The 11,067-nt window shown below is 29.8% G+C and overlaps 1 protein-coding gene across 1 annotated transcript; it reads right to left on the minus strand.

Annotated features, from left to right (window-relative positions):
• Positions 1 to 7,354: 7,354 nt before the first annotated feature.
• Positions 7,355 to 9,514, minus strand: LOC101493559 (vesicle-associated membrane protein 721-like). The gene is made up of 5 exons (XM_004506531.4): positions 9,201 to 9,514; positions 8,970 to 9,111; positions 8,505 to 8,625; positions 8,043 to 8,105; positions 7,355 to 7,801 (listed from the first exon to the last, which is right to left on the minus strand). Exons 1-5 carry the CDS (start codon positions 9,388 to 9,390, stop codon positions 7,658 to 7,660), a joined length of 660 nt encoding a protein of 219 aa, XP_004506588.1. The 5' UTR covers positions 9,391 to 9,514; the 3' UTR covers positions 7,355 to 7,657.
• Positions 9,515 to 11,067: the final 1,553 nt, after the last annotated feature.

The raw sequence follows: 11,067 nt of genomic DNA on the forward strand, positions 1-11,067 counted from the left end.
ATTTTATGTAAATTTTACTGGTTGATAACAAGGTAAAGAAACTTTGTAAAATGAACAGTTGTCTACATTTCTAGAAACGATGAAAATGTCAAAAAAGCGTTTTCATTATTTCCAGAAATACATCTTCATTATGTAACATTTCGTCTTCTCTCTTTGACAATGTTTCACATAAAGAGTCTTACATCAAGGTAAAATGAACACATGTTTTAGAAAATAGAAACACAAAATGTTTCCACAAAGTAAACGGGACCTTAGGGATCCCTGAATTTGAAAACTCTCAATCACAATAGTCTCTGGCTAGGTAATTTCAGGGATTAAATTGACAGGTGTGAAAAGACTAATATGATTGAAGATTTCTAAATTCAGGGATTATTTATGTGTTAAGCAAAGTGAGTTTACTTTGTTTCAGGCCAGGCCATGTTATTCAGTCTCATGGAACTAAACTCTTAATATTGAAATATAATAATATCAAAGATTAAATTGACAACGTCCTACAATTTTAAAGAGTGATTTGCTCAAAATGTTTTTTTATATGTAGTGAGGAATATGGTGTTGTTCTAATTTAGATCTGTACTGTGAATATTTTTAATTACATATTGCTAGTTTGGGTAGGTAGTTCTGTTTCTGTCACCTCATCCTTGGTCTGTCAAGTTGTTGTTGTGGATTTAATCACTAATGCTGCTGTAATCTTTCTGTTTTCTTCTGAAATAATGTGTGACTTATGTTTTTTCTGAATATCCATTAGGTTTTAGAATGAGTTTTCTTGTATTTTGTGTAGTTTATTTATAGTATACAATGCTGAACTGAAGAGTGTAGCATTTTGAGATGTGTTAATATTGTAAATTGATTTATTCAAATCCTTAAATTTGGATGCAAGTTGTATTTAGGGATGAATTTGAGGGTTTCTAGTTCTATACGAGCCTTATATCTTTCAACTGAGCCATCAAAATTATACGTCACAGTAAACACTCACTTACATCCTACGGTCTTTTTGCCTTCCGGTAGTGTCATAACATTCCAAGTTTTGTTCTTCTCATGAGCTCTCCTCTCCTTGAGGACAGCTGCCCTCCAGTTTGGAACTTCTAGAGCTTCCAATACATTTTTTGGAATCTCTACACTAGATAATTTAGAGGTAAAGGCAGCAAAAGATGAAGACAAGTTTGAATACGATGCAAATTTAGACACAGGGTGCATAGTATAAGACCTATCAGGTTTCCTAAAAGCTATAAGAATATCAAGGTTAGTGTATTTAAGAGTAGTATCAGAGAGAGTTTTACCTTTTTCAGTTTCAGTAGGATGATTCCCCCTTGGTTCATCAGACTCATGGCAATTTTGAGATGTGGACTCATCACGGTTCTTCCTCACAAAAACTGTTCCTTACCAAGTCACGTTTTTGAACCTATTTACTTTACATGACTTATCATGTGTTGGCATTTCAATTGGTTTACCATTTTCAAGGTTTTCATCATTCTTTTCATGAGAAAATGTAGGCACAAATTCACCTGGTTCCTCACTCATAGCAAGAGTGGGCTCAGTTAATGAATCTTGGCCATTTTCTATTGGTGCAAAAGCATAAGTCTTAGAACTTTGTGATTAAAGCATGTTATCAGACACGATTATGTCTTCAGTTGTAAAAAACGTTTCAGATGAATCTTCCTTTGAGTTCCTCCTTGAAGATGAGGGTCATCAAAGAAAGCTGTGTTTTCAAAAACAGTAACATCCATGGTGACAAAAGATTGTGGGGTTCTTGTGTTCATGAAGAAAGGCTGTGGACCCAAAAGATTTTAAATTCAAATCATTTGAAACACGAGCAAAAGGAAAACATTCTTTGAAAATTTGAAGTGGGGTTTGAAAGTAAAGGACTTTTGATGGCATCCTATTAATCAAATAAGCAGCAGTTGAAACAGCTTCTCCTCACAAATAATTTGATACTTTACTTGAGAAAAGCAAGGCTCGAGCCACCTCTAATAAGTGTCTGTTTTTCTTTTCAGCAACCCCATTTTGTTGGGGTGTGTTAGGACAAGAACTATGATGTATGATCCATTTTCAAGAAAATACTCACCCAATTCAGAGTTAAAATATTCTTTGGCATTATCACTTTTAAAGACTTGAACGTTTGTTTGAAATTGATTTTGCACCTTTTAAAAAAGTCCTTTACAGCCTCACAAGCATCGGATTTCCCCTTTAACAAGTATACCCAACACAATCTAGTGTGGTCATCTATGAAAATGATAAACCATTCTTTGTGATAGAATGTACTTGTTTGGTTAGAGCCTCAAACATTGCTGTGAATAACAGAAAACGGTTTTGATGGCTTATATGGCTGTTTTGGAAAATTAGAACAGTGATGTTTTGCAAATTCACATGCTTTAGAGTTAAGCAAAGAAAAATCTTTATTACGAAATAGCTTAGGAAACAAATGTTGTAAATAACGAAAACTTGGATGGCCTAGCCGTAAATGTCATAACATAATATCATTATTATTATTATTATTATTATTATTATTATTATTATTATTGTTATTATTATTGTTATTGTTATTGTTATTGTTATTGTTATTGTTATTGTTATTGTTATTGTTATTGTTATTGTTATTGTTATTGTTATTGTTATTGTTATTGTTATTGTTATTGTTATTGTTATTGTTATTGTTATTGTTATTGTTATTGTTATTGTTATTGTTATTGTTATTGTTATTGTTATTGTTATTGTTATTGTTATTGTTATTGTTATTGTTATTGTTATTGTTATTGTTATTGTTATTGTTATTGTTATTGTTATTGTTATTGTTATTGTTATTGTTATTGTTATTGTTATTGTTATTGTTATTGTTATTGTTATTGTTATTGTTATTGTTATTGTTATTGTTATTGTTATTGTTATTGTTATTGTTATTGTTATTGTTATTGTTATTGTTATTGTTATTGTTATTGTTATTGTTATTGTTATTGTTATTGTTATTGTTATTGTTATTGTTATTGTTATTGTTATTGTTGTTAGAAACAAAAAAGGATTCAAATGAGGAACTTTTGGTTTTGAAGATTGTTGTGATCCAATGTCAAAGTAGTAGAGTCTTCTACTCTCGCTAGCACAACCAATCTTCTTCCCCGAGTTCAAATCCTGAAAGACACAGTGAGAGTGAGAGAAATTAGCTTGATAGTTTTTATCCTGAACCAGTTTGCTGATAGACAATAAAACTACAAGATAAGTTTGGAACGTGTAGGACATCTTTAAGGATTAGCATTGGGGATACCACAATAGAACCTTTTCCTGCAATGGCCGAAAGAGAACCATCAGCTATTTTTATTTTGTAGTTACTTGCACATGGAGTATATGAAGAAAAAAGAGTAGAATCACCTGTCATGTGATCAGTTGCACCTGAATCTACTATCCAAGTACGGCTAGGACTGAAACTAAGAAGGGCAGAATTTAATATTTGGGCTACAGAATTACCAGGTGTTTGAGGTTCGAGAATTTTGTTAAGTGTTTCTAATTGTTCCGCCGTGAGTGGAAGAGATGAGAGATCTTGAGCAGAATTACTTGTTTGGAATGCACAACCCTCACCTCCACTTTTCTCCTTCCAATTCAGGGGCTTGCCATTGAGTTTCCAACAGGTTTCACGTGTATGTCATCCGCGTTTGCAGTACTAACACCAAAGTCTGTCAGACTTCTTACCTTCACTGAAGTTTCCAAAACAAGTGATGCCGAAACTAGTGTCACAAAATTCTGCATAGAGCACTGGAAAAAATAACAGCTAGATGAGATCACTTTCAATCAAGAACGAATCTCGGATGTCCAAAAAACACCACAAAAAAATTATCTCCCATCCGTATTTTGACCACACCAACAAAAAGAGGAAGAGCAGATCTATAAACTGGAAGAAAAAAAACGGCGGCCAGGAAGGCAGTGCGTGGCAGACCTGCGCTGGAAACGGCGCTATGAGCCCTAATCTGGGCTTGTGATAACCATGTAGAAGAAAGTGATAAAATATTGTTCTACTTTATTATTTGGTGTTAACTAGTTTAAATAGAGAGAATACAGGAAACTCTCCTCCTTGAATTAAGGAGAGATTTAGGGAAATAAAAACAAAACATATCAAATATTAAAACAGAAAATCTGCACTATTAAAATAGAAAATATAAATGGAATCTGCAACACATTTTGAAACATATTAGCTCATAGTAGTAGGTCTTCATGAAGGAAATTTCAGTTGAACAGGGACCATTTCTGTGTTGGGATGTATTTTATCAATGAAAAGTAGTTATCTTTAATGCTCTCAAATAATGCAACAGTCACAGGGCTTCCCCATGATAATTCTGTTAGTGGTGCAGGAGCAATACAAAAATTACAGCCACGTTTTGTTTTATTTGTATGGATTAGCTGCACAAGTCATTTGAGTATTATCGGGTTCGATCAAAAACCAATTTTAATGATCCTTTCTAATGGTTTTTCCTATTTATATCCTAGCTTCTTTCTACCCTTCTAATCATACTGCCTTCTATTTGACGAGTGTTATCGATTGCGGATAGGGGACCATGGCAGAAAGCTAAAAGCCGGTCATTCTCAACCACCATAAAATGCCATGGTGCTGCCATCCTCCACTAATTGGTCATGGTAGTTGTCAAAAAATCAGCCACGGTGCCACCATGGTCGATATTTGACAACTCTTTATTTAACTATCTGTTCATGCTCTGTTGGTTTTCTTCTCATGTGAGCAAGCTACTGTAGGCGAGTTTGCATAATCTTTTCCTCAATAAGTTGTATTCCATACTTCTCTTGATCACATTGGTTCCTAATCTTTTATTTTCTGTATGTTCACTTGTCCACCTCCGCATTTAGTCCCCTCTACATTTATAGTTTTGTTGACACTCGACTGCCCCACATTCTCCAAACCAAATTCTATTCCCTTGGAAGTATTGGATGGCCTAAATTGAGATGAGCAACTACTAGAATTTCTAAGGGTCTGTTTACTTTTCATGTTCATTATTTCTAAAAATATATTCTTTGTAGCTTGACTTCCATCGTTTTTGTATCACAGTTGTTCACTACACGAGTCTTATATCCCGTTGTTAACAAATAAAAATGAACATACATTTTAGAAAATAAAGCAAAATATTTTGAGAAAGTAAACAGACCATAAGATTCTGTTTGGTTTTTGTTTGTGTTTTCAATTTTTGTTGTCCCTCTTCTAATCCTAAACAAATGACTAGAAGTTCCTTCCATACATATGATGGCCAGTTAAACCTTTACCTCTTGTTTCCTTAGATCTAGAGGAAGTATATATTCCCATTTAACGTCTCAAATGCGTGTGCTTGCTATTGTTGGAAACAATTGCTTTCATTCTTAGTGACTCGCAAAGCATACCAGGGTTGTAATAATATTTTTACTAAGCCATGAATATGATTGTATCATATGTTTGTGACACTATTTTAATAATAAGGTGAAATAACAGTTTAATTTGTCTGATGAAACAGGGGCACCGGGGTTGCATGATGCAAATCAGCAATATGTGAGAGTCCTTTAGTGAAGAAGCATGTTCTGTAATAAAATGTGACTAGATTTTTGTATTTTAAATATTTAGATTATAATTGTCTTGACAATTTGCTTCATCTGGATTTTGTGGAGTCAGACTAATAACAAGAAATGTACCTCTCTGAAAATAATAATTTGGAAGTGTACCTCTCAACCAATCATGTTACTATTTTTTTCTCTAGAAGTGTACACAAGGTGTATGGATGTTCATATTCATTATCCTCAAATTTTTTAATCATCTTTTCTTTCATTCTATACACTTGTTTTTTGTAATTGAGAGGATGCATGGAATAAGATGAGAGGGTTGCATGATGCAAATCAGCAATATGTGAGAGTCCTTTAGTGAAGAAGCATGTTCTGTAATAAAATGTGACTAGATTTTTGTATTTTAAATATTTAGATTATAATTGTCTTGACAATTTGCTTCATCTGGATTTTGTGGAGTCAGACTAATAACAAGAAATGTACCTCTCTGAAAATAATAATTTGGAAGTGTACCTCTCAACCAATCATGTTACTATTTTTTTCTCTGGAAGTGTACACAAGGTGTATGGATGTTCATATTCATTATCCTCAAATTTTTTAATCATCTTTTCTTTCATTCTATACACTTGTTTTTTGTAATTGAGAGGATGCATGGAATAAGATGCTCCCAACACTTCATTTTAAAGGAAAAAAAATGGTAGTCCCACTTAGAGTCGAATTTGCTTGTCCAAGGTTAAATGTATATTAGATCAATTAAAACCCTATAAACCAAATTGGCAAAGGCAATGCAGTTTTGCCACCCGGCCGATGGTTGGGGTGGCGTGGTTGAGACGAAGGGTGAGGCCTAGGAGAAGAGTTAGAGAGTTCTTTTGAACTCCTATGCTCTTAAAAAAACATCTTCATTCGAAAGTACATATTTGTAAGGCAAAAAACTTATATATTTTTTCAGATGTGTACTTTTGAAGTATATGTGATGGTAGGAAATGGTTCATTCGGAAGTGTTTCTTAATGAAAAAAATGTAGTAATGATTCATGTCTTAAAAATTATGACATTATGTGAATCATATGTAGTAATGGTTCATTAGGAAGTGTTTCTTAATGAAAAAATATATAAATTATTGAATAATTGTTTGATCTCATATATTAGAAAAAGACATTTGAAAATGAAAAATCATACTATATAAACATAATTAGCAGATATTTAGATGTCATCAAATTTTTTAGGTATAAAATAGCATAGTTTTTGTAGGCTCTAATTTTTGCCTAATGATAGTGTATATCATTTTTTTATGAACTTAAATCAAGTTGATTTAACTACTATACCAAATATATCATTGTTTTATCACTTAGCATTGATATATTTAACATATAAATATTATATAGAATACGAACCTGCTTCCACTAATTTCAATTTTTGGGCCCGTTCTTACGTCTATCTGCATTCTATTAGTTTATTGTGTTTATTTTATAATATTTGCTTCAATTTAAAATATAAAAAAAAGAAAAAACTCAAATATTATTTACTTAATAAATCTTTGATTTGACTGAATAGAGGAAAACAAATATAAATATAAATATAACAAATTTTTGTTATTAAAATTCATTTAATTTAATTATCTCTATGTCTCCTTCTTTCTCCCTCTAAGAGAGGAGAAAGAAGATAATAAAAAATAAAAATACAAAAATAAATGTTTTTATATACGTGTGATCATATGTTGAAAAATGTTACTTCAAAAAAAAAAAAAAGAAACACACCAATCTAATAAATCGTGAACACCTTGAAAATAAATTGAAAAATGAACACCTTGGAAATAAAAAAGTAAAATAAAATAATGGATAAAAACACAAACAATCCTTATATGCATTATAAAGAGTCCCAATTAATTCTACAACAAAATGATATCCAACATGCTATACAATTCCATAAATTAAACAATTAATCCAGTTTATAGAGGAACAATATAAAAATGAAAAAGGCATGCATCCTATCACACCTTATTTATTTCCCTTCCTAACCTTTTTTTACATGAAGCAATTGAATGTCTAATAAACAAATCATAAAGTTCATTTTATGAGACTATATTATTTATTATATTACAAAATAATCCAATGTAGTGACAATTCTATATAAAGAGAATACTCAACAGCTGAAGCCATGGCACACAGAAAGAACTATAATGAGAATCAATGCAATTATGATAGCAAGAACTATTAGTTTGATCTTCATGTTCTGATACCACATCTTTCTCCTCAATTGGGTTCCATTATGCCTGAAATCTTGTGCCTGCAAAACCATATACCATTTCAATTCATAAAATAATTTCATATGTGACCTCGTTATATATTACTTAATTGATATTTAATATGTTGATATTATTATCTTTGATATATATATATATATATATATATATATTAATGTAATACAAAATATGCTCTACAATAATCTCCTGCTTCAATTTCACATGTATATAACCTTTGCTCATATGTGACTGAAAACAAACAATTAAAACAAGCACACATCTAACCTGAGAGCGAAGGTTATCAGTTTTATCCACCAAATCCTCCATCTTCACTCCCCTGTCAAGAACCTGCACATAAAGATATATTAATATTATGACTTGCTTTTTCAAAAAAAATTTATGCCTTGCCACATAATTTCAAATTAAATTCCTGAACTTTGCATACCATTATACATCTACGAAGCACAAACACCTAGATTTATACCAGAGATACAACACTGACACTAACATATAAAAATATCGGTGCTACATAATTGAAAAGTTAATAAATATGTGTCATATATATATAGAGTTTGTGTTAACGTCATTCACTCTCTTATTAGATAAAATATATATATGAGTTTCACCGCTTTATGTGAGGTTCGTTTTTAAAGTAGTAGAACCTATATGTATTTCATTCAATAAAAGAGTGTTGTTGACGCTCTCTATATCTATATCTATCTATATATATATATATTAATGCAATACCTTGTCAATATTTTCCAGCATAACTCCTTTGACTTCAGAAACTTGAGCTTTCACTTTAGCAAATTTGCTAACTTCCTCTGGATGATCCACACAATACTGCATATGCTCCTTCAACTTTGGTCTAAAACGTATAAATATAAATTATTATGAAATGAAAACTTTAATGAGAGACTCTTAGAACATAAAATGTTAATAAAATATATTTCCAAAAATAATAAAATATTTGTTTGACATTTTCATTATTTTGTGATAAATAGACAATTATTCACTTCAAATAAACCATCATTTATGTCATTGTTAGCAAATAAATTTAACACAAATTTTAAAAAAAGAAATATATATATATATATATATATATATATATATATATATATATATATATATATTCTCAAAATAAACCAGGTATTAAGTAAGTAGGCAGTAAATACCCAAATTTTTTATAAAAAAGAAAAACAAATTTAGTACCCAAATTCTTTGTTAAGACTTTTAGCAGTTGCTGTTGTAGCTTTTCCTCCACCATATCTTGTGATAAAATCTTCCTTAATACGTTCAAGAAAAGCTATCGGAATTTGCCTACCAACAGACTCAACTGCCACTACACAAAAAGCTACAAAACAATATAGATGAACGAACAAATTAAAATCATAAATTTCATATTATATTATTGAAAAGAAAAAAGAAGAAAGAAATTATTACTGAATCCATGATGGACGAGGAAGGTGAAGGTATGTCCATCACAGTTGTAAGTAAAGTTGTTATTAGAAGAAGGAAGTTTTTGTAGACACTGGAAAGCTATGGTTGTGAAGTTTCCTGTGAAATCACTGTGCTCTGCAATAATCAACGTACCACGAGCTACAAAGCTGTAGATCAACGATTGTTGTCCCATCAATTATCACAAAAGAGATTTTATTTTTGTTTCAAAATGGGAAATGAGGAACAAATAAAAGAGAGAGAGGTTGTCAAATTTGGAAGCTGAAAGGAGTGAATATAAGAATGGACAATGTCAAATACTCGCGTTAAATCAAACAAAGTCTCCTAATTCTAGAAGAGATTATTATTATTAAGCTTAAATACATTTCTTATCTCGTTATTTGGTTTAGAATTAATTTTTTATCTCTACTTTTAAAATTGAGTTTTTCATTTTTTTATTTTATAATTTGTGAGATTTTATTGATACTATCCATTTTTTATGACCTATAAAACAGAAATAAAAAAATACGATGCAACTGAATTGAATTAAATAAAATTGTGTTTAATATTTTTTTTATAAATATTAATTTGTTTATGTTGTACTATCAAATGTGAAATTTTATCAAATAAAAAAAATAAAAAAAATATATTAATTAATAATATGAATTTTGATACTGTTGTGTTGTAATATTCTCACGTCATACAACATCATAAAAAATAAAAAAATAAAAAATTTAATTTTAAAAATAAAATAATTAAAAGTTAATTTTAAATAAAATAATATATTTATTATTATTTAAAGTTATTGAAAAAATAATACACATTATTTAATTTCAAATTGTTATTGTTATTTTTTATATTCTAATCAATTTTTAGTGTCAAATAAATTATAACTGATTCTAGTACTTTGTCAAATTAACGGCGGCTACTATTTTAAAAATACTGAAAATTCGTTTTGTTGGAATGAAACGACTAGACAAAGACAAATTGGATAAAGATATACTCGTATCTAAATTTGTATTAATTAGATAGTTAGAATCAGAGTTTTTTTTTCTTAATCTAACAGTTTTCTGAGTCTATTATCTTATGTAATTTTTAATACAACAATGATTCTTGAACACGAATTTTGATGCCTAATATCATCTAAATTACGTTTTGATACGCTTGTCAATTTTTTATTATTAAATTATCTCTCATGAATAACAAAATACAATGACTCGAAAGATGTGTATGGCTACTGTATGGGATATGATATCCCAATTGTGTATCCCCATCCAACTGTCAAATTTAAACATCACATTAAATAGAGGAGTCTTAGAATTTCTCGTAAACTTTAAATAAATGTGAGAAAAAGTTTTTAAAATTAAAATAAAGAAAAAAAATTATATTTATGGTCTTTAAGTTCGTCTAAATCTGTCACAGGATTTTTAAGTATTTCTTTTTAAGTTTTATTTTGTTAACAAAGAAAATGAATATCTATTTTCAAATAAAGAATAAATTAAATCAGACCTCCACCCAAATTTCGCTATTTAGAAAATTCAAATTTAAAATAAGACAAAATCAAACTAAACATTAAAATCTATAAAAATATAACATAGATTAAATTTATTTTTCTTATGTACTAAAAACTACTTTTATTTTTTTGGGTCTCTCCAAATTTCTTAGGAACCAAAATGGATCTTTACTCAAATTTTAAATTTTAATTAGTATTTTAGTCCCTAATAATTGAATTGTTAGCATAATTGATCCCTACAATAAAATGGGTCAACAGATTATTGACATTAATATGTCACGTAGAATTTTTTTGCCATAATAAATATCCAAACCAAACCCAACATAAAAAATTACAAGTGGTGAAGAAAATTCCAACTTT

This window comes from Cicer arietinum, chromosome 6, assembly GCF_000331145.2.
Source record: "Cicer arietinum cultivar CDC Frontier isolate Library 1 chromosome 6, Cicar.CDCFrontier_v2.0, whole genome shotgun sequence".
NCBI lineage: Eukaryota > Viridiplantae > Streptophyta > Magnoliopsida > Fabales > Fabaceae > Cicer > Cicer arietinum.

Excerpts from the sequence above, each read along its gene's own strand:
- LOC101493559 (XM_004506531.4), bottom strand. The coding sequence starts at position 9,390 with ATGGGACAACAATCGTTGATCTACAGCTTTGTAGCTCGTGGTACGTTG. Across the intron at positions 8,626-8,969 it reads AGTCTTAACAAAGAATTTGG|ACCAAAGTTGAAGGAGCATA; the intron begins GTACTAAATTTG and ends TATACGTTTTAG. Across the intron at positions 8,106-8,504 it reads TGCTGGAAAATATTGACAAG|GTTCTTGACAGGGGAGTGAA; the intron begins GTATTGCATTAA and ends CTTTATGTGCAG.